Below are 24,242 nucleotides of genomic sequence, written 5' to 3'. Positions count from 1 at the left end.
TGGCACTAAGTGTTGGGGTTGGGAAGGGCAGTAGGCAGGGTTCTGGAGACAAGTCCCCCTAGGCTAGAGCCGGAGGGTTGCCAGCTCTGACAGCAAACCGGTGGTCAGGTCAACATTGGCCATGCTGGATCAGCCTGGCTGCCCAGGGCTTTGCCCTGATCTCCTCCCTCAGAGAGGACAAGAGGACAGAAGGACCATTGCCCAAGGACGTTGGAGGCGTGACAGGGAGCAGAGATGATGGATCCCAGAAGAGGACTCCTCTAGAAAGGCTACTAACCTGAAGATTACCACCACCGAGGTTCTTTCCAGAACGCTCTTTGAGCGTCCGGATTTTGCTGATCTCAGCCTCACACCATGTCCAAGGAAAGCACAGCCCCTCCATAATCTCTGGAGGTGAGAAGGCGTGGAAAAGATGGGTGGGGAGGAAGCCCAGAAGCCAAGTGTCCTGGTCTGTAATGTTTGGTGCCTCACCCTTGTCAGTCTGCTTGGGTGTCTGCAGTGGTACTGTGTGGCCTTCAGTTCCAGATCAGGTCATGAACCCCTCACGTGACACCTTCTTCGCTCCTTTCTGGCCCTGAGTGCTGGTTGCAGCAGTTTCTCTGCCTGTCCTGGAAGCTGCGGGGGCAGCTGACGTTGAGGAGCCTCTGACCTGGAGATTTGGCAAGAGAGCTGCTTGCTCAGTTGAAGAGGAAGTCAAGGGAGAGAGGGTAGTGTTCAGCGCCAGCTCCTCTGAAACCCAGGGGAGCGAGGGAGCAGGCAGGGGCAGGGAGGAGCAGGGTGGGAGAGCACCAGCCTCCCAGGGCAAGAGAATAAACCAGCAGCCAAAGGACTTTTTATTTCCAGTTCTCCAGTTTCCACTCCCAAGAGATCTGTCCGAGTGACTCACAAATGTCCTTATGCACCGAGAAATCACCTTGTGTGCAGGTACAGTGAGCCAAATGAGCATTCCCCCTCTTCTTCAGCCCCTCACCCCTACCATGGTAAGCAATTCTGGGAAATGCTAGTTTCTGTGCAGTGTGCGCATATCTGAATTGGGAGAGTTGTTGGGACACACAGTAGGAAGCTCTGTTGTACGTGAATTGTTGAGGTACAAGAATTGCACGTAAATATGGTCACTCGGCTTGCTGGATTGGTGATTCTTGTGCCAACAGATCTCCGTAACTTGCTGTGTGAACTGGGAGATGTTATCTCACCAATTTCTGTCTCTATTTTCCTAGTAAAGAGAAAAGAACTACGGACACTGCTGGGAAATGATAGGGTGACAGTCATCCCAACCCCTTTACTCCCGTGTGGCTTGATTGGAGGAGACTAATTCTATTCATCTCCTTCTGATCCTTCCCCAGGCCCCTTCCATCCACCTGGTTACCCAATCCCTTCCCTCATCTCCCCCCTCCCGCCCCCCAGGCCAAACCTTCAGCTAACTTGGAAACTTCAGCCAACGTGGTCATTCTTCCTCCGTTGTGTATGTTAAATCCATCTTGCTCTTTCCAGCTCCCCCATCACCTCTCACCTCGTCCATTGCAACATTGGTCTTCTAGCTTCTCATTCCAGGAACATGTCCCTTTGGTCCACATCTGACCATTAGCACCCAGGCTGGGTAACCAGGCTATAACAAGGGCTCAATAAATATTTATTTACTTCTTTTTTGAGCACCTACTATGGGTAAAGAATTGCACTATATTCTGGGCAAATAAGGAAATAAAACAGACTGCTCACATAAAGCTAATGGTTATAACACATTATTTAACTATTATGATTTGAGTGTGAGGAGAGAAAAAGTGATGGCTCTTTTAATATTAGAAACACATTGAAATTGCATTAAATAAAAAAAAAACCCCTATGTTAACAACAGACTTCTGATTTGCTCCACTGTGGAATAATATGAGGCAAAATGTTTTATTTAAGGAAGCTCCAGCCCAGGTGTCGTACCTTGGGCTTATTTAGCCATTTTCTCTAGAGGTTTCTGATGCACTTTCCTCAAACCATCAAGCATTAAAATAGCTTGAAGAAAACCTTAAAGATTGCCCCGAGTCTCTTAAAGAACATGACTTTTCATTTTTCCAGCTTTTCATGCAGATAATTGTATGTATCTCTCTAGAGTACCTGTGAATTTTCATCCTCTTACGAGTTGGCTGGGTTTGCATTCAATTGAAAGAGAGGGAATAAAATCCTTTTACCGACACTGAGCAAGAAATGGAATTTAGAATGAAGCTGCGTGATGTGGGAATAGATCTCTGACTAGGAATTGGGGGGCACAGATGCAGGGTCTGGTTCTACCGCTAGGTACCTGGTGAGTCAGATCATGTCACAGGGCCTCAAGTTTCTCTCTTAGAGAGTCAGGGGGCTGGACTAAGTGAGGTGTCCTTATCTAGTGGTGGCAGTCGATCATGATGGATGATGGTAAAATGGGATGCCCTGTGCCTGGGGCCCCTAATCATATACCAGAGAGAGAACTTGGTATTCTGGTTTCTAGGTAATCTGGGGGACTGCTTGTGGGACCACAGTCATTGAACTCACATATACCCTGTGAATGAATGAGTCCAGAGATTCATTCATTCAACAAATATTTATCAAGCACCTACTACACAGTGCCAGGAACTGGGACATAATGGCAATGGAAGGCTAGTCTAAAGTCCCTGCCTTCAGAGAGTTTTAAGTCTAGTGGGGGAGACAGGTAGCAAGCACCCCCACCCCACACCCCCCAAAAAGAAAAAGTACAATGTGAAGTGCTAAGAGGCTGGAAGCAAGGTGCAGGGACAGAGGATGATGCTAGGAAAACCATTTAGGAAGTGGTCAGGGAAGACTCCCCTGAGCAGGTAGCATCCTTTGAAGGATCCAAAAGGAGGAGGGAGGTGCAGAGCATATCTAAAGGCAGGAAAGGGCTGCAGCGGTTCTCAACCTGTGGGTCGCAACCATCAGAAAACACATATAGCATATCAAATATTTACATTACAATTCATAACAGTAGCAAAATTACAGTTATGATGTAGCAACGAAAATAATTTTATGGTTGGGGGTCACCACAACATGAGGAACTGTATTAAAGGGTCGCGGCATTAGGAAGGTTGAGAACCACTGGTAGAGTATCAGGGGAACTCAAGGGAAGCCAGAGCAGCTGGCATTTAGTGATCTAGAAAAAAACACGTGACATGAGGATGGTGCAGAAGGTAGAAACCAGGCCAGGCAGGGCCAGCAACTGGGGCTCCCACACCTGCAGAGGCCGGCAGCTGGGGATCCTTGGTGTGTGCAGCTACGGAGCCTCAGCAGATGGAGCCCGAGGCCACAGGCTCAGGGGGCAGGAAGGACTTAGCACTCTTCCCAGGGAGAGGAGGGTTGTGCGGGGTTCTACTGCCCCCTCCCGACCCCTCCCTTCCCTGTTTCGTCCTCAGAAATTCCTTCCCCCACCCTCTTTGGGGGATTTCCTCTCTCAGAGAGGGTGAGATGACCTTGCTCTGGTTTCAGAATTCCAAAACAGGCCAGGAATAAATCTCCCAGAGCTGACTGGCTCCCAAACCCAGAGCTAACTCCGTTCTCCTTCGCTGCGGCCATCGCTCTGCACCCTCCTCCTCTCCAGTAGGAGCCAACGCCAGAGGCGCCCGTCTAGAAGGGGCTGCTGGAATTCCCACTTAGAGTTAGTCTTTGGGGAGGCTCGCTGGGGGCTCTTGTTAAAATGTGTGTTAGACACAGATGGGGTTACAGTTATAAAACGCACACAGGGTACTAAGCAGTAACTAGCTGAGGGCATGAGGGGTGGGGGGCACGGAGGTCTGGAACGGAACATGCCAAGGATGCTGAGAGTTCCACTCAAGGCCCAGCAGGGGGGTCTGTGCTGCTGGGAAAACCTCAGTTTCCACAAGTGGGAAGGAGGATCAGACAAGGGGCTATTTCCAAGAAATTTTGCCTCATATACAATATCCCATGGAGAGGCCTACCTTTACTCACTCATTCAGTGTTTGTTGATATCTGTAATATTTAAGATGCTCTGCTAAGGACTGGGCTGGGGCGGGTAGGGCAGCAGCTGGGAGGGTACAGTCCTGACCTCCAGATCACAAACGAAGGGACAGTCCCCGGGAACCCACGCTCGGCCAGAGCGGAGGCCCAGGCCGCCCGGGTCTGGAGCTGGTGCTCCCACAGGCAGCCCAGGAGGAAATCCGAGGCTGTTGTCTGGCTCAGCACATGATCTTCACAGACATGAAAGAGAAAATGGGGCAGCAAGAATGTGTGTGGGCAGACTCTGCTCTCTTTTCAAGCCTGGAGAGCCTGCAGGGGAGAGAGGGGCCACCCCACAGAGCAGCCATTGATCTCAGGAGGCTCAGGGAGATAGACCCCAGGGGAAACACACACTCTGCCCGCCACCCACGCCCTCCTCATTGTTCACATGGCTCTCCGTGACCTGTGTCCAAATGAATCCCAGGCTCCAGGGGGAAAGGTCCCTGGGAACGCCAGCCTGTGGGGTCAGAGGTGACTCTGGGCCCATGACGTCACCACCCCCCCTGGGGAAAGCTGCCTCGAGCATCCCCACCTGTGAACCTCAGGATGGGCAGAAACTGGGTCAGAGAAGAGAAATACAGTCCCCGAGCCGTGTCTTTTGAATAGACCCGAAGCAGGACAAACCTCTACGCATCAAAGATGAGGGAGGCTTTGGTTACTCTGAACTTGATAGTTTGCTCGGTTCCTGAGTTACTCTGATATTTCAAAAGCAGTTTGACGTGATGTCTTTAATTCGGATTGAATTAAACACACACCCACACACACACACACATGTTCTCTGTTTGTTGTACCCTCTAGGAATGCTGGACTGGTTACATGTTAGCAAACGTGTGTGATGCGTGTTTGTGTTCACCAATGTGGAAATAGTGTGTTGGTGGGGAAGTTGGTGGTTACTATTTAAACTGTTGAGATATACACGGACCCTTTTAAAAGTATGTACAAAAGTATTTTCTTTCTATCTGAATGTCCTCCTGAGCAATTTCAGAACCAGGTACAGATGGCCCTCATAGTACGGTGGCCGGTCCATTTAATGTGCTCTTTTTCATTATCATCAGCATCTTCTTGTTGAAGTAAACCAGTGTCCTAGCGACAAAGAGAAAAAAAAATGATGGGTTGAATATTAACACATTGCAGGCGGATCACAAGCATTCTCGTGTTTTCATATGACACAGTGTTTTACGTAAATGTTAAAGGCACGCCTTAAAATTAAATACCCATTGCATTTTGAAGTTATTTATTACATGTTCTTAAAAGCTAATATCTTTTTAAAGTATCATACTTTGTAAACGTTTTTTGTACTCGTTCAATAGAAACTTATCTGGCCACTGGGTAAAGCTAGCAATAAGACTACTGGTGTGCAATGTGTTAAGATGAAGTATTCATCGAAACCTTTGGCCTTGTGATTTTATCTTTGAAAACCTGTGGGAGGTGACATTAGAAATTTAAATTCATAAAACTAACATATACAAAGGTAGAACTCCCCCTCCCGCCCCCCAAGAAATTACTACATTTGTACGTGAGAAATTCACCTTCAGGCTGGGGAGTCTACTTTTTAAGCTGCCTATGCTCTTACACACACATGTAAAAGTCTGGTGGAAAGCTGTGCCCATCAGTACGCATTGAGTATCACGGAACGTGTGGTTGGTAAGGAGGGCCCAGGCACTGGCGATGCAGAGAATAAAGCAAGTCCTAACCCGAAGTTGCTCTGAAGAACATGTGATCCAGCCCACTGTGGTGATACATTCGGAGCTGTGGACAGGAAGCGTCTATTTCCCCTCCAAAGGCCAGGGAAGGTGGCGCGGTGAATTGGACATCGAAGGGTTGGCAGTGTTACCTGCTGGGGAAGACATTTGCGGCAGAGGGAACACCTGGGTGAAGGCATCATAGGGAAGAGGGACGTGCTTGAGGGCTGTAACAGAAGGTTCACATTTAAAGGACCAAAGATGCCCTCCGTGGGAGCTTGGGCCTTAACCTACAAGCACCTAGTGTGGCAGGTTTGAAGGCACGTGGAGGCTGAATGGATGCTTCTGGAGACAGACAGAAGGTCCCACAGGGGACACACGGAGGCTGCCTCTGACTCTCAGCTGCGACTGACGCTGGCAGAGCCGGCCTCGTGAACATGAGCCCAAGGCTGTGGCCCAGCGAAAGCCATCCCGTTCCCAGCGGCTACACACCCCGCAGGTCCCTGAAGAGAAAACCCAGCAATAGATGGAGCCAAACCATCGCTTTCTGCTTCCAGGCATTTCTTCCCGCCTTCCCGGTGAAGCTGCCCGTGGGTAATCATTAGTGATTACCAGCTATGTGCGGTGGTTGTTGGAACGGGAAAGCTATAATTCTCAAACAAGAAACGCTGGAACGAGGAAACATCTTAACATCTTGTGAAAGCGCCAGGAACATACTCAGTATATTTTTAACATCAGTTTTTTTCTTTCTTTCTTACGAGCCCACTACCCAGCTAGGGGGGTGTAGGGAGAGAAAGGACAGCTGGTTGGTCCAAACGCCCAGAAGCGAGGCCTCTCCCTCTCTCCGGTGGCCGTTACCCACAGCACTGCCTGTGGTTTGTGATCTCAGGTACACCAGGTTCACGCTGGTTTTCCTACTTGAAGTACAGGCAGTGTAATCATTACATGCAATGAGCTTTTGTTCTTTTCTATTCCATAGCATGCTTCTCCATGTCTAAATCTGCCATTGTTCAATTGAACAGAAGACCCTTGTGTATGGGGGAAGCAGGGAGCCTGGCAGTGGGCAGAGAGAGAAATTAGGAAAATCGTGCATCCATGCCAGCTCCGCCCATGACAACTGGGGGGGGGGAGTGGAGGGTTTCATAGGAAAGGGCAGTGTTTGGAAAAAATGCTGGTGAATAATGATCCCAAATAATGACATAGTGTGGCAGGTTTGTTTACGTTTAAGCAAATGAGAAGGGAAGAGAGAAGGACGTAATGGTAGCTAACACTGAATCACCTTTGTTACTGAGTATCGCGTAATACGTGTGCCACACGTGTCCATGCATTGTCTTATTATTCACTTAGTTCGTTTGATCCTCGCGGTAACCTTATGCAAGAGACACCGGCATCCTTCCCAGTTTACAGACGAAGAAACCGAAACTTAAGAAGGTATTGAAAGTCGCACTGCTGGAAACTAGTAAAGCCGGGATTTGGACCCAGAGATGCCAGGAGGCCCTCGGAAAACCCTACTTTGCAGGCCTAGACTTTTCAGCCATCTGTCAAGGGCTCAGCCTCCCTTCACCTGGAAAAGGATGGGCCTTAACTGTCACTAATGTGTCCTTTTTGCTGGGAAACGCACACTGAAGTATTTAGGAGTGAAGAGGCAGCTTAGCATCAAATAGTTTAAAAAGTAATATTCATACGACTATACAGAAAGCACAGAGATAGAGCAAATGTGTAGTAAGACATTAACAAATGGGGAATCTCGGCGAGTGGTATGTGGGATGCTTTGTACTATTTCTGCAATTTATTTCTAAGCCTGAAATGATTTCTTAAAAATTATAAAAACAGCAACAAAAGCCTGTGAAAAACCTGCCCAGAGAAAATGATTCTCTGTCCTTTTCTCCTTCCTAGTATGCTTACACATTTCTAAGTTTGTTGTGGTTAAACTGGGCAGAACACCAGGGTGTGTGTGGTGTGTGCGTGTGGTGTGTTTAGGGGCCAGAAGTGTGAGCTGTGTTGCAGAATTATCTTCCTCTGTTCTGAGCAGCAGCCCACTTCCTGGGTCTGCATGAGAAAAGAAAAGCAGTAACTACCATGCATTTCACAGCTATTAATCATCAGGTTCTCCAGCAGACACTCCCATTCCCTGACCCGGAGGCGGGAGACAGGTCTTTCCAGGAGGTGGACTAGGGACCAGCCTCTGTGTCCGCTCCTGCCAACATGGTGCAAAGAGCTCCCTGCCACTTGAACTTGCAGGAGAAAAAAAAACGGTCTTTACCAGCAGAGAGCCAAGAAACCAGTGCAATTGGTTTTACCTGATTATTATAGATTATTTTGAGTCTAGAAAACAGGCTGCTAATAAATGCTTTCACTGCTGCTTGTCTTAATGACTCCCTCCCAGCTTTTCATAAAGAACCAATTAATTAGCTAGCAGGGCCTGCAAGGAGAAAGGGTCTCCCTTGGTCCTTGGCCAAGAATTCCCTAAATCACTCCATCTGCTTGTTCCCAAATCCTGGGCCCTTTAACTACTGTGCACAGGCGCCCTTCATTCTGTCAGCTCAGGGGGATTTTTGAAGCTGCACGACTCCCTAGAGTGGGACTCGGTTTGTAGAAGCAGAGGGAAGGGGACAGACGGACAAGGAAGAAGGCGGGAGAGTGGAAGCCTGTCCCAGATCACTGTCCTTCCCTCAAGCAGGGCACGTCTCGATCTGCAGCCCCTTAGGGTGAGCAGAAACCTTGGGACTAACCTCTTACAACCCGCCTGGACAGCTTGGAAATCCCTGTGTCCTGCAGGGCATTTGGTCATAAAATGGTATGTGGCTTGGTCACTTTTTCTAATAAACAGTCCCTTGTGTTTAAAGGAGCAGAAAGGCGGAGACTGAAGTCCCAACGGCCTTGGGTTTTCTTCTCTTGGGGCCGGAATTCTTCCACCTGTGTGGGCGCTGTTCGTTTCCACTTCACCTTTGGCGGGCGGGGGGGGGGGGCTTTTCTTTATCCGGAATATGGTTTCTCAACCTGGGCACTCTTGGCATAGTAGACCAGATGCTTTTTGCCCTGGGGGCTGTCCTCTGCATTGTAGGGTCGTTAGCAGCATCCCTGCCCCCTAAAACAGCCAGTAGCACCCCCTTCTAATGGTGACAACCAAAACTGTCTCTAGACATTGTGAAATGTCCCCCCGGGGAGCACAACTCAACCCCAGCTGTGAGCCACTGACTTAGGACTTACTTAGGAAGAGGGGTTGTCCTGGGAAACCACTGGAAACAGGAGAGGGGCCAGCGCAGGCTGGAGGCCTTGGGTTTGAGCTCGGGGTAACGGGGGAAGAGAAGTCGTTGTGATTGGACACCAGACGTTCTGGAGGCCAGGCTTTGCTGTCTTGCTCTGGGTGCTGGTCCTAAGACACCGGGACCATGTCACATTCTGCACCGGCTGTTCCCACCAGCGTTGGAAAGCCTTCTTGGGAGCAGGGCGATATGGGAAGCTGACCTAGAGATACTGAGATCCAGGTTGCCGGGCCGTGGTCTTTGACTAATTAGAAATACGGCATCTTAAGAATGTTTGGGAGAGTCCGTCCGAGCCGCACCCGGCTGCCTGCAGATTTACCTAATCCTGGCTGGCTCTTTCCTCTCATTAGAGCCGCCCTCCCTGTGGAAGGTCACACAACTCCTCTCGTTCCGAGAGCAGAGCCGTGGACCGCCCAGGGTGATTTCCATGCTTCTGCAGGTGCCCGCCCTATATTTTCAGGAAAGTGCTGACAAAGTTCATCCCAAAGAAAATATTTGCTCTGCTTAAAATTAGAACGAAAAGGTAAAGTCTGGTCTTCTAGGGGGCACTGTAACTTTAGCTAAAAAAAAGTAAAAGGGCCCTGGCCGGCGTGGCTCAGTGGTTGAGCGTCGACCTATGAACCAGAAGGTCACGGTTTGATTCCCGGTCAGGGCCCGGGTTCCGGGCTCCATCCCCAGTGTGGGGCGTGCAGGAGGCAGCCAATCAATGATTCTCTCTCATCGTTGATGTTTCTATCTCTCTCTCCCTCCCCCTTTCTCTCTCAAAAATCAATTAAAAAAAAAAAGTAAAAGGAACAAAACCAGCGAAAAAATATGTTGAAGCGCACCGTAGTCCACTCAAGAGTACAAGAATGTGAGACTTTACTCTTTACTTAGGAATTTGGTGCATAATCCCTGGGATCCTTCCAACTCTTGGGTTTCACAAAATAAAATGTCATATCAGATTGTTGAATAAACTGCCGTATTCTGGGAAAGGATTTGACCAGATAAGATATGCTCATAACAAAATAATCTGCATCATTAACCAGCTGTAACAAATTTAATTCTACTATAAAATTACTCTCCACTTAATGTAGGCCTTTTTAGTTTTGAAAATAACATCTTAGTCATCGAACATTTTGTAAAATGCAGATTAACGTGTTTGCTTCGGTGGTAAATGACTGGAGGCCTGGCGATTAGGAGGTGCATGATTTATTTCTCACCTGGTCTCCGGTGAGCATCACTTACTTGGTCTCGCTGCCTTCACCCATGTCCCCCACAATTCATTCTCCACCCCACCCTCAAGTGACCTTTCAAAGGTGTAGCTTGCATCATTCTGCTTATAACCCTCCAAGGGCTTGGGGTAAAATCCCAGACTCCTTCCCTGCTCACAAGGCCCTGCCCGGTCAGTCCTCCTCCCTGACTTGAGCACCAGCTGGGCTCTTCTGCCTTTGGGACTCCATACCAGCTGCTCCCCCTGATCTTTGTGTGGTCAATGTCTTTCATTCGCTTCTCTGCCTCCATGTCACTTCTCCAGAGAAGCCACCCCCCACCCCCCAATCTCTACCCTCTCTCCCTGCTTCATTTCCTTCACTGCTCTCATTATGACGACCTGACATTATTTTACACTCACATAGTTTTATTCAAATGTCACCAGGCTATAGTTAATTCTATAACTTGATTTCCACCCTTCCCCCGCCACCTAACAATGTACTTTGGAGATCTTCCCATGTCAGACTTGATAGATCTACTTCATTCTTCTTAATGGCTGCATAATATTCCTTTAGATGTACCAGAATTTGTCTAACGGTTAACCTCTAACCTCTAACCTCTTCCCTATTTATTTCTGATGTTTCCTATTATAAATAATGCTAAAGTGAAATAGCCTTTTGAACACATCTCTGCACATGTGCAAGTTTTTTCTGTAGGACAGATTCCTGGAAGTGGAGTTGAAAGGCCAAAGGTGGTGCCCATTTGTCATTTGGACAGATGCTGGCTGCCATACGGCTTTCCTAAAAGGCTTTATCCATTTATACTCCCACCAACAGTGTGTTAGCTGCACACTGCCCGAATCCTCACTGACATTAATTAGTATCATTTTTTGTAAAAATTTGCCTAAGGGATAGACAACAATGGCATCTTATTTTGCCTCCTAATTCTAAAGGCAGTTTTCAGATTGTTTCCTGCTCGTGGCCCCTGGAGTCGTGCCTCCAGCTCAGTTCGGAGAGAAGCAGCAGAATCCTTTGTGTGAGCTCTGAGAGTTTCATAAGATAAATGAAACCTTTCAAAGCAGTCTCATCCATCCCACCAGAAACCTCATGTGTCCTGTCCCCGAGCTCTCTCCCATCCATCATCCACACACCCCGGGGGCTCAGCGAAGGCTCTGAAGTGAGTCGAAATCTGCCCAAGAGCAGCACGCCCCCCACCCCAATCTTAGCTTCTCTGACATCATTTAGAACGCTTTGTTCGGCTTCACGTAAGGACCAAAGGAGACTGAGGTCTGGTCATTGACACGGCATCTCCAGTGGTGGCTTCTCAAGCCCGGAGGGGCATGTCCGCTCTCTCTACGGGAGGCAGGACCAGAGAGCCAGAGGGCACCAAGGAAAACATATCGCTGACTTGATCTTTCTGGTCACCAACCCCAATCCAGGGGTCATCCAGGAGCCCACCCAGAGTCACCTCATTAGAACAAAGACAAATGCCACAGATGCTGCTAGTGTTCTTATCACCTAGGAAATTACAAGGGTTCTAGGAGCTCTGTGCTAGGAACCAGGGATAGAGACCAATATATGTATTTTCTGTTGTCTCAAGAAAGTTGCTAGACTTCCCCAAGGAAGGAAAGTATGGCCTGTGATTCCTGGGTGCTGGTGCTATGCTACGCTCTTTGCATCTATCATCTAACAGCTCTGTGAGGTAGACAGTGTTATTATCTCTTAGAGATGAGTCTGCAGCCAGAGCAGTTGAGTAACTAACCTAAGGTCACCTGGCTAGTAAGGTCGGGGGCAGGATTTGAACCTCGAGCCTCTAAACGTATGTCCTGTTGCCTCTTAGGTGAGATCGGTGTCTTAATCTAAGACATGTCAAAGGCATATTTTGGGGTGTTAAGAGATTATTGTTCATTTCTTTATTTATAGGTTTCTTTTAAGAGAAAATGCCAAAGTAACTATGAAATTACTTTAAAATTGTGACCTTTCTATGCCCACATGGACGTCTATTTTCTATGGGCCGATTTTCTTCACTTCTGGTTCAAGACAGTGCAGGGGTTCCCTGGGCACCCTGGTCAAGGGAGGGGTAGGGTGAACAACTGTTTCCGTTTCCTATTGCTGCTGTACTCAATTACCACAAAGTATTGACTTACACCCACACAGATGTATGATCGCATAGTTCTTCAAGTCCTAAAATCCCGGTGTGTTCTTCCTGGAGGCGCTGGGGGAGATCCCCTGGCCTTTTCCATCTCCCAGAGGCCACTGCACTCCTCGCCGCATGGTCCTTTCCTCCGTCTTCTAATCTCTGCTCCCCTTGTCCCCTTTCCTCCTGAGTCTGTGAGTACATTGGACCCACCTGCATACTCCAGGGTCATGTCCCCATCTCAAGATTCTTAGTTTAAGCCATCTGCAAAGTGCCTCCTGCCACACAAGATAACACATTCACAAGTGGCGGGGATCAGGATGCAGACATCTTTGGGGGCTGTTATTCAGCCAACCATCTCACTTTGCTGGAGACTGAAAGGTCTTCTGGGTAGTGGAGCTTTCAGTGCTACAACTACTACGAAAGTTCTGGGCCAACCTGGACCGTCAGCTGTCCTTAGCAAGGGGGCCCTCGTCCCAGGGAGATAGTCTACTGACTCTTAGGGAAGTAGATAGAGAAGATGGACACCAATAAGAAAGCTGTAAAGGAAACTGTTTCTCCAATAACATTCTGAGGAGAAAAGCAGCCTTCACCTGTAGGGAGCCCCGCCCTACACGGTAGCCTCCAAGGACCACATCCTTTCAAAGGAGCCTTCTCCGCCTAATGTTCTCCACTATTTTCTTGATAAAAGCAAAGCTATTTGCTGGATAATCTCTACTTCAAAGTCTGAATTATCCCTAAATAAGAAGCCTATATGGTGAGCTTGAATTCAGGAAGGTTCATAAAGTGTGGAACGACAGAGTTGTAGTTAAAAATAGAGCCGATTCCATGCCAGTGACCGAGACTTGCCACCTCAATGTGGAGCCATAGTCGGGTTTCTTCATCGGGTTTCCTCTTCCGATCTTTCTTTCCTATTCCTCACCTTCCCTTCTATCCCTAGCCCCAGTCCACCCACCCAGTTATATTTGGTATTACAGTCTGTGGGTTTCTAAAATAATTCTCTCATGTGTTTATGAGTCTCACTGAAGGGAAACCAGTTCATGTCATATTTTTACACATATATTTAGCTTTCTATTTCTGAAGAAATAAACAAAAAAATCCTTTTTCAACAATGGGTGAATTCCAAGAAGCTTGGAGCCTGCTTTGGAAAGAGTGGGGGATGGGATCTGGGGAGCTTTCCCAGTGGAAAGGGTTTGAATGGAGGCCAGACTTCTGGGGTGGCACGCAGCCACTGGGGCCCAGGAGAGGGTCACCCAGCACGGTCTGTCAGAAGTGACAATTCGTGGAAGTGAGGGTCATCAATCATCCTTCAGCTGTGAAGACAGAGGGACTCAGAGTCTTCCAAGGTAGAGGTAGTGGAGCAAAGAAGATCGCAGGAATGAGGGAGCGACTGCCACTCTGTGTTACTCCGTGACAGCCGGTTCAGGGCTGCAAGTGGCAGTGGCTGCAAAAGCCAGACAGATCGATGAAAATCCAGGACCTAGAGGAAATGCAGGCATGCAAGGGGTTCTGGGAAGCATTGGTTGCTTTCTTCAGTGAATTCAGATAGCCTGAGGCTCGTGCTGTGGGGATGGGGACCGCTGGTGGGACTTGACAGATGGTCAAGAGAACCGGACTCCAAGGTGGCAGGGTTGCTCTGAGCACGATCTGTTCCGGGACCTCAGCCTGATCCCCACGGGCACTTAAACCCAGCCCGCCCTTCTGCCGGCCAGTCACTGGCCATAGAGACTGGGCGGAAGAACGCACCAGATCTGGGCAACCCCCCACCCCCATCCCTGAGTCAGAGACAGGCCAAAGAAGGTGTCTTTTACTGAAGAAAAAAATTGTATTCTCATAACCTCAAGGGGCTTCATGTTATATTGCTCCTTCTATAGGCGTGGGGAAGGGGTATGAAGGAAGGGAGAGGCCACTGTGCTGGTGAACCTGCATCCTCTCCCCCAGTTCTGCTGAGGCATCATCCTTGGCAAGCACTTGTCCATGGCCGGCTGGGGGCAGGCTGGCGGCTCCCTGTGGAGAGTAAGTCCATAACCAGCTATCAGCCCACTCAGCTCATGGTGTCTAAGGGGTGGCACGGCGGACTCCCAGGATCCCACCCGTGGATCAACGGTAGGGAGAAGACTATCCTTTAATAATTACTTCAGCCTCAAGTTGGAATCTCACTTGGAAATTATCTCATGGCGTAGGCTGGACAACTCAGAGACAGAGGACCGGGACCGACCCACTGTTTCACCCACCAGGGGAACGTGGCCTCCCAGCTCCCTTCTTCCAAACAGATGGGGACTGGAGCACCTGGGTCCAGAGGAAGATGCAGAAGGTGCTCGAGGTTGGCTGGGGGAGGGTAAGACTCCCTTAGTGACAGTGGATGGATGTGGTACCATTGGCTTTCAAACAAGGAAAGCCAAGCCCTAGAGCCTTCCGGAGGACCCACAAACTCCATTCCTGACTCAGTTCATCTGCTCACATCGCCTGGTCCCCCTGGAATGAGTGTCTTCTGTTTTAAAATGTAGGTTTCACTATTAGGTGTAGCATGGCCAACAGATCAGGAAACAGTTGCCCTGAAAAGATAGTGAAACTCACAGTTCCCAAGAGGAGAGGACATGCCGTGCTTGCGGGGGTGGGTGGTGGTAAGACTGGATAAGGTTGGTCAGCAGGCAGAGGGAGAAGGGGAAATGTAGGCCCGAGCCTTTCTTGTCATTTCCACAAGAAGGAACAGGGGAGGCAGAGTAAACAGGTTTAGGACTGGCTCATTTGGGTAATTTCAGCAGATGCTGTGACATCACAGCTATCCCTAGTTGTCTGGTACCTGGCCCTGAAGTGATTAAGGCAAGGGGCTAGTGTGCCCTTGAGTGTGAGAGCAGACAGAGGAAGTGGTTGGTGGGGGAGCGGGGAGGACACTCTGATTGGGGGAGTTTGCATTTGAAAGGTGGGTTCTAGTGTAAGTTGTTCATTATCTCTAGGAATTGTCTAACCCGGGGAGGGGTGGCTCTCCGGGGTCAGCAAGGCCCTAGAGGTCATAGCCTCAGAGAGCAGAAAATAAAAATACGTGGGTCATACACTTTCCTCTTCTCTGTTTTCAAGACCCAGCTCAAGCCTCAAGCTTTCCCAGACACCCCATTCCATTGGGACCACTCCCTCCCCCAAAGTCTTATAAGACTTCATGTCTCTGCTGTTCATCGATAATTGATTTTGGTATCGATTATCACAGGAGAGTGTGCTGTGTCCCTGCATCCTCGGGGGGCTTGTGTCTTTTACTTCTCTACGTCCCCTGCGGCACCTGGCACAGAGTCTGGAACCTAATAAACACTTGTTGAATATTTGTGAGCTCATAGGGCAAGCATGTCAAACTGAAAGGCTAACACAGGCCAAATAAACGAGGCATGTGGCCCGCGGGCTGCGAGTTTGATGTGCTTGTCATAGGGGCTCAACTGCCTTCAGCTCAAAAATAATCCATGTCAAAGTGGCATGTCTTAGGGAGGCTTTTTTTTTTAAAAAATATGTTTTATTGATTTTCTACAGAGAGGAAGGGAGAGGGATAGAAAGTTAGAAACATCGATGAGAGAGAAACACCGATCAGCCGCCTCCTGCACGCCCCCCACTGGGGATGTGCCCGCAACCAAGGTACATGCCCTTGACTGGAATCGAACCCGGGACCCTTGAGTCCGCAGGCAGACGCTCTACCCACTGAGCCAAACCGGTTCTGGCTAGGGAGGCTTTTTTAAAAACCCCTTCAGTTTCTTCCTTTATTACCTAGGGCTTGATCTTTCTAATACTCAGAATGTTTACAACTCTGGACCACCTTTATGAAATTCTCCGACAAGGAGCATTCAGGCAGCTCCAGCTGTGAATGCAACTGAGAAGGGACCCTTTCTAATTTCAGCTGGAAAGGAGAAATTGAGTAAGTATCGATGCCCTGGCTCCAGTGTTTCCTCCATGAACTCCCTGGAAGAGGAGAGGAGATGACATACAGCAGTGGGTTCACGGAGTCGCCCGGAGGCAGAGGAGGCATGTCTGTCTCATGTATTATTATTAATGGACAAACCATCTGTGTTATGTCCATCTTCGCTGGTGGGTCCAGCCCACGCTGTCAGCAAGGGAAGTAGCCTGGAATGAGGAGACACAGGGGATCCTCAAGGTATTGAGGGCAGGACACGGCGATGCTGCTGGCCACCTTGGGCCCCCCCTCCATTAGAATAAGAGCGATGAGGGAGAACAAATGGAGGGCGGGTTGGACTTGAGTGTAAAATGATAGAGTGATTTGGCTCTGTCCCTGGGGCAGAGCTGATGGACAAAAATAGACCACATCTTGGGAAGCCTGGCATGAAATTAAACTCCAGGGCTGTAGCGATAGCCTTGCCAGTGGGCTACCTGCCAATATCCAGAAATGCCCTTGTCATGCAAAGTGGAGGTGGTGGTGGAGTGGAAGAGAGAGCTTCTGTGGAGGGTGCCCGGACATTGCAGGGGCTGGCTCATCTGTCTTGAGTCCCTTGTTATTCAAAATATAGCCGATAGGCCTGCAGCATTGGACTCATTTGGGAGCTTGTTAGCAATGCTGAATCTCAGGCAGGGCCAGGGGGAGGGGGCGGCCAAGGAGGCTGGCGCCCTCCACTGCAAAATTCAAGGAGGCGCCCCAAAACTTGGTCATCAAGATAAATAATACTTTTAAAAATCAAAATTCATGCAAAAAAAAAAAATCCATGAGATGAACAAAATAGCATGATTTTAAATGAAAACAGGATCTGACTCTGCACTTGAAAGATTCTGCCTCTTTCACCTCCCCCTAATCATGGCCCAGATCTTAGGCCCCGCCCACACTGTTAGAGTCGACATTCTAACAAGGTCCCAGAAAATGCACATGCACCTTGAAGTTTGAGAGGCACTGCTTTGGACAACACCTCTCAAGCCACAACAACTCAAAATCTTGGAATCCAGACAGCAGCAAAAATGGAAAGGGATCATCAGAGAAAAAGTTCCAGAAGCATCCGCCCCCACCAGTTGGCTGGCCATTTGCCTGGATTTGCACACGGCCACCTTAGAATGGTAGTGTTTCATAGTTTCCTATAAACTTTAAAACCTGTTTTATTTGGAAATCATCATCCATTCATAGGAAGATGCAAAGAGAGTACAGAGAGAAGCCATGTGCCCTCACCCACCTGATAGCCACACCCACCTCCCTTCCCTGCCCCACTCCTATCCCTAACTCTTGGCAGCCACTAACGCAGTGACGGCGAACCTATGACACCCCTCATTTTTTTGGTTGATTTTTCTTTGTTAAATGGCATTTAAATATATAAAATAAATATCAAAAATATAAATCTTTGTTTTACTATGGTTGCAAATATCAAAAAATTTCTATATGTGACACGGCACCAGAGTTCAGTTAGGGTTTTTCAAAATGCTGACACACCGAGCTCAAAAGGTTCGCCATCACTGCAGTAATCCGTATAAATGAATGACATATAAGTGGAATCATACATATGCAACCTTTTGAGATTGGCTGTTTTTCACTCAACATGATGAACTGGAAAGTCATCCCAATTATTGCACATATCATTACTTCCTCCATCGAATTGTTTTTGCACCTTTGTCAAAATTCAGTTGGCCATATTTGTGTGGAGCTATTTCTAGACTATTGTATTTCATTAACCTATGTGTCTATCTCTCTACCAATACCTGAGGTCTTGATTACTATAGGTATATGATAAGCTTTAAAATTTGGATAGATTGATTTTATCACTTTCTTCTCTTTTTTTTTCCAAAAAAAGATTTTAACTACTCTAGTTCTTTACCTTTCCATATAAATTTTAGAATTATTTTACACCCCGAAAATCTTTCTGACATTTACATTGGAAATGCATTAAACTTATATGCCAATCTGGGGAGAATTACTATCTTTACAATGTTGAGTCTTCTAACCCATAAGCACAATAACCTCTACATTTATTTAGATCTTTGATTTCTGTCACCAGCATTTTGTAGTTTTTAATGCACAAGTACTGTATTTATTTTATTATATTCATACCTAAGCATTCATTTGTGTGAGTGGTTATAAGTGGTCTTATACATTTAATTTCACTTCCACATGTTTTTGCAATTACTTTTCTTAGATTGATCTTGTATCTTATGAACTTAATGAACTCACTTATTAGCTCCAGGAGTTTCCTTGTAGACTTCTTGGGATTTATAAGTAAATTTTCATGCCATCTGCAAATACAGTTTTTCTTTTCCTTTTAGATCTCTATTTTTTTTCAAATTTCCTTTTCTCACTTTCTTGAGCTAGCTAGAACTCCAGGTGCTGTGTTGAATAGCTGTGATGAGAGCAGACATCCCTGCTTAGTTCCTGATCTTAGGAAGAAGCATTTAGTCTTTCTCTGTAAAGTCTGATGTTTGCCGTAGGTTTTTATGGGTGTTCTTTACCCACTTTTCTGAGTTTTTCTTGTGGGGAAGAAAGAAATTTCCTCTACTCTTCCAGGTTCTGGGCCCCACATTCAACAAGGACAGAAGTTCCTTTGTTTGGGACCTCAACCTACATGTCTCTTCATCTGGCTGTTGATTCTTATCCTTAAAATCCTTTGTAATAAATTCATAATCTAGCGAATAAATGGGTTTCTCGAGTTCTATGAGCCACTCTAGCGAGTTTGCTGAACCCAAGGAGGGGTTCTTCGGAACCATCGAACTCTATAACACAGAGAGTAAATCTGTGGCCTAGAAATAATAATGTGTCAGTATGAACCCACACAGTGTAACAAATGCACCACAGCAATGCAAGGCAATACTAATAACAGGGGAAATGGTGTGTGTGCATGGAGTGGGGGAGGCGATAAAGTAAGGGGCTGAGTATATAGAACTCTGTACACTATTTGCTCACATGTTCTATCCATCTAAAACTGTGCTGAGAAATAAAGTCTATTCGTTATTTAAAAATGCAGCTCTAAGAAAGCTGACATTGAAAGAAATGTGATGAGAATTTTTTAAGTTTTAGGAGAGCCTGCAGGGTCACCCTGGAACCTTGCTTTTAAACTGCACCGCAAGCCTTGCTACCCAGGCTCATTGTAAAATAAACCCAAGCCTCGCTTCCTCAGCGGCACAAGCTCAGGCCCCGATAGAGCTGTAGAGCGAACCCCCTGAGAAATAAGAGGGCCAAAATTTTCATCCCCTTCCTAGGTTACGGAATTTTTCTCATGAAAATGAAATGGGGCGTGGCTGGCCAATTTGAAAAAACAACATCACAAATTCCTTCCTAAGGGGCGGGGTGGGGGGTGGGGGTGGGGGGAGGGGGGGCGGACACACACGTTTCTCTGGCTGAATGCTCCTCAACTCACTGTGATGATGGGTTTTTGACCTGACTGTTAATTCTCCCTAATTATGCAGAAGGCTCTGTAAATTTGTTTTGGTGGGTTTTCTCTTCGGAGTAACTAGATGAGGCAACCAGCTCACCTTTCCTAATTTAAGAAGGCTGCTTCTGCTTCTTTTTTAAAAAATGACTCCTGCGCTTCAGCATTTCTGCACGTGATCAGTGGAGCACAGTTCCGTCTGTTGCTCCAGCAGCTCTTAGTGAGGGGCTTGTTTCAAATCCCCCTAAACTACACTGGCGCATCGAGTGGAGGCCCTTTAAAACTGGATTAATCCCCTGGAGTTCGGAATCCTTTTGCTTTGAGGGCTGAAGTCTGGCTCTCTCGCCTTTTGAATCCCCAGCTTGTGCTTTGAAAGTTGGCCCTTTCTATGTAAATGGCAAGAAAGAGCGGAGGTGAGCCTTCCAGAGCTGAATGTATTGATTGCAACGATCGCCTTTAATCCACCCCTTTCCTCCTTATAATGTGCGGCTTTCTTCTCTTAATTAGAAAGAGCCAGAGATTACCTGCACAAAACCGGGAGGTTTATTGTGATTGGCGGGATTGTCTCTCCTGTCCACGACTCCTACGGAAAACAGGTGGGCTCCGCTTTGCCCCTTTTCTCCCTCCCCTCCCCTGCACCCCCCCCCCCCGCCCCCCCAGCCCCTTCCTGACCTGATGCCTCCTCTGGTATCAAACTGCCCCACTGCCATTGCTGCTGTGATTCCGGCCAAAGCAAAATGCCTGGTAGCAGGCATCGCGTTTCCCATCTCTGGACCAGCCGGACCTCAGGGACTGGTGTTGGGCAGCAGCTGGAACAGCTGCCCACAACCAGGCAGCTGCTGGCAGTGCCAGGCTCGGTCCAAACTCATTAGAAGAGAAGCAGTCACACCCGCTGAGGGCCAACTGTGGCTCGGCATGGATGCCAAATTATCGGCTGGTTATGGGCAAGGCAGGTCTTTCCTGGGATTTTAGGAGGAAAAAAGACTTACGCCTTTTATAATCTGATTTTACAAAGTCACTTTCCTGCCCCTCCATCCCTGCCACCTGTCCCAGACAATCTAGGAGCCACTCCCCTTGCACCCCCAGGCAACTTGGTGGGCCCCAGGGGAGGTCCCCTGAGAGCCAGACTGAGCCACGAGACCAGGCAGCACCTGAGCCTCATCTCTGTGCTGGGCACACGGCTGCCCGAGAGGTGGGGGCTCACCCATGGGCCCTGTTGCGGGTGGTCTCCTCCTCCTCCTGCCCCTTCATTCCTGTTCTTTCCCTGCTGCCCCTCCATGCCTGTCTTGTGTCTGATGGACAAGTAAAGGGGGCACACCCCCATTCCCCGTCACCACCGAGAAATGGCTGCTTTTGGGAATGGGCTGCCCCGGATGGTGTCTCGGGAGGTGGTGGGGAGCAGACACAGGTCCCCATGATTGCCCTGTTGCTTCCCAGGGCCTTGTGTCGAGCCGGCATCGTCTCATCATGTGTCAGCTGGCCGTCCAGAACTCCGACTGGATCAGGTAGGGCTGGTCTGCTGATGCCGGAGGCGGGTGGCCCCGGGACTCACAGGGGTGGGTGGAGAAAGAGGATGGGTCTGGGCAGGGGTCGGGAGGCCAGGGGAGATAGTAACCCTGGTAAAGACAAAATTCAGCTGAAGATATATATATATATATATATATATAATACTTTATTGATTTCAAAGAAGAAGGGAGAGGGAGAGAGATCAAAACATCAATGATGAGTGAGAATCATTGATTGGCTGCCTCCTGCACGCCCCACACTGGGGATCGAGCCCACAACCCAGGCATGTGCCCTGACCGGGAATTGAACCGTGACCTCCTGGTTCATAGGTCGATGCTCAACCACTGAGCTAGGCCGGCCGGGCCAGCTGAGTAGATTTAAAGATCAAATTGGCTTTATTCAAAGATTCAAGAATCAGGCAATATCCCACCTAGCAAGTAAAAAGGAGCTCCGAGGAGCTACACAAAATGGAAGGTTTTATAGGCAGAAGGGGAGAGAGAGTGGATTGTTTTGGGCTTAGGTAACCTACCTGGGGGCAGGAGGAGGCTATTGGGTGAAGTACCTCACCAGGAGCTGACCAGGAAATTCTAGACTGACTGGTTAAGATAACAATCCCGGGAGAGGCTGAAATTGCTGTTAAGCTAGGTATGACGCCCTGGTTTGGTGATGTGAGCTTAGCACAAGTGACTCCATTTTGGGCCTGTTGTTTGTTTCATAACAGCTCCATGCAAGCAATAGTTACGTAGACCTTCAGGGGTGGCCCAACTGATAACTTACATTTTTTTTAAAATATATTTTTATTGATTTTTTACAGAGAGGAAGGGAGAGAGATATAGAGTTAGAAACATCGATGAGAGAGAAACATTGATCAGCCACCTCCTGCACATCTCCCACTGGGGATGTGCCCGCAACTCAGGTACATGCCCTTGACCGGAATCGAACCCGGGACCCCTCAGTCCGCAGGCCGATGCTCTATCCGCTGAGCCAAACCGGTTTCGGCGATAACTTACATTTTTAACCAAGTTCTGGGGCCCATGGCACTAAAGAGGGTGCTCTAGTGTTTCATCTGCTCTGACACCTTTCGATCCAGGAATATTCTTGGAGCCTCCAAAAGCATCATTGGGTTTGGGGTGAGGCATGGCCAGAAAACCCAAAATGCTTCCCTGCTTTTATCCCCACTCACTTCCCGGGTGAGTTGCCTGGCCTTGGCTATTTCCCTTTCCCAAATTGGGGTCTCTGGGGCCCCAGGTTGACTGTGGGACGGAGGTGTGGGGGGAGCGCTTGCTCCCTTTCCCGGGGACATTCCACTAAGATGGCAGAGCCGTTACCCACTGAGCCTGCCGTGTAATTAAAGCAACCTTCCGCTAATTATGCTAATTACACTCTCAATGTGCCTACAGCTGTAATTTGCACGAGTGGATGACGTTTCTAAAAAATAATGGCCCACCATGTGCACTGTCATTTCCCCCATGGAATCGTCAGCAGCACCTAGAGGTTCCCTTGAAAGGAAGAAAAGGAGGGAAGGCCGACCTCAGGAGGAGGGCGCAGAGCGTGTGGAGGAGATGGGTGGGCCAGAATGAGAGCCGTGAAGGGAGGCGACAGGGGTGATTAAGAATCCATCCTTGACCTTCGTGCACAGTGATCTGTGTGAGGAGCACATGCGCTTGGTAGACCTTCTCCTCCCCCCAGGATAGAGGTTAGGCAGAGAGACAGTTGCCTTGTCTCAGACCAGGCAAAGAGACGTCCAGGGGCTCGAGAGCGAACAGCACGTCTGAGGTCAAGGCAGGAGTAGAAACAGCCTCTGAACCTTGTAACTCATCACCTGCTGGGGAAACGGGGTCCAGTCGGGAGAATACTGGGCAGCAGGCTGTTCTCTTCGGCTGTTCTCCTCGGATGTGATTAGAAGATTCTAAACGAATTCCCTCATTCATTCACTAAATGTTGATTGACAACTTCCGGCCCGCCCTGCTCTAGGCACCGGGAAAGCTAGAATACTGAGCTGAGATCACTAGGGGGGCTCAGAGCTAGCTCTAGAGGTGGGGCTGGGTGCAGCAGGGCCCCTGGACATGGGGAGTCTGCTGAGTAGATCCATCCGGGGTCTGTGCATCTCAGGGGAGGGCTGGGCAGGGATGCGAGGAGCGGGGGGTGGCAGGCTCAGGGCAGGCTGACTCTCTGAGTTTTCAGTTAGAGAGATTGCCTCTCTGAAAACCTTAGGTGTGTGTGCATGGTGAGAGGTGGGCAGGGAATGCTCAAATGCTAAGAAACATCCCAAGTTAGCATCTCATTTAGCGTGTAATTAAGGCTGAGTGATGCATCAGTCGGGGCTGGAGCCCTGCTCACTCTCATCCTGGGCTGCAGGAGGGCGTGGCCCGGCCCAGTCTGACAGCCAGGCCCACCTCCGTGCCCACAAGGCAGAGGCAGACAGGGCAGACTCCCCAGTTCAGCTAGCTGCAGCCACCGCGGGGTGAGGGCTTGGCTCTCGCTATCCTATAAGGCCCCGGGGAGAATTCCCGTCGTGCAGGTAAGGATACAAGCAAGACACTCGTCTAGGCACTTTACATCCAACACTCATCACACCCATCTCATCTCCCCACAAGAGAGCTACTGCTGCTAGTCTCATTTTACAGAAAAGTGAGCGCCGCCGAGAGAGATCACACAGCCTCCCCACGGCCCCGCAGCGCGAAGTTCTGGGCCTGGGGTTCCGCCTGAGCAGATGAGTGTCAGCGTCCCTGCATGTCAGCCCACACACCCCTCCTCTCACAGAGGGGAAACTGAGGCTCGGGGAGGAGTATAGGCCCACGTTGTATCAGCTTTGAGATCTAACTACACAGCATGACCATGTCTGCTCAGCGCCCTGAGAGGTGGTCTTTGAAGGGAACCAATAAGAAAAGAGGGAGAGACTGGACAGCAAGGGAGACCCCCTCTTTCCCCCATTGTGCAGGGTGGACCCCTGGGAGTGCTATCAGGACACCTGGCAGACGACCTGCAGCGTGTTGGAACACCATCGCGACCTCATGAAGGTGAGCTGGCCGCGCCGAGGGGTGGGGGACCACAGAAGCCAGGCAGGCTGTGGGGAGGGTGCCCCTGGCCTCCTGACCTGGTTCGGTCTCTGGTTTCTCACCAACCAGGCCCCGAGCAGC

The 24,242-nt window shown here is 49.0% G+C and overlaps 1 protein-coding gene across 1 annotated transcript in view; it reads left to right on the top strand.

Moving 5' to 3' along the window:
- The window catches only part of NMNAT2 (nicotinamide nucleotide adenylyltransferase 2), a 98,219-nt gene that overhangs the window by 51,568 nt on the left and 22,409 nt on the right, over positions 1 to 24,242 (top strand). The window contains exons 2-4 of the mRNA XM_070397049.1: positions 20,104 to 20,192; positions 21,034 to 21,101; positions 24,044 to 24,122. Of these exons, the coding sequence (XP_070253150.1) occupies positions 20,104 to 20,192; positions 21,034 to 21,101; positions 24,044 to 24,122 (236 nt within the window). The remainder of the gene's footprint in view (positions 1 to 20,103; positions 20,193 to 21,033; positions 21,102 to 24,043; positions 24,123 to 24,242) is intronic.

The sequence above is a fragment of the Myotis yumanensis genome, unplaced genomic scaffold (genome assembly GCF_028538775.1).
Source record: "Myotis yumanensis isolate MYYU_CA2020_CCGP unplaced genomic scaffold, mMyoYum1.0.hap1 SCAF_17, whole genome shotgun sequence".
NCBI lineage: Eukaryota > Metazoa > Chordata > Mammalia > Chiroptera > Vespertilionidae > Myotis > Myotis yumanensis.
Note: the sequence above shows the minus strand (reverse complement) of the source record. Positions and strands in the feature narration are given on the sequence as shown.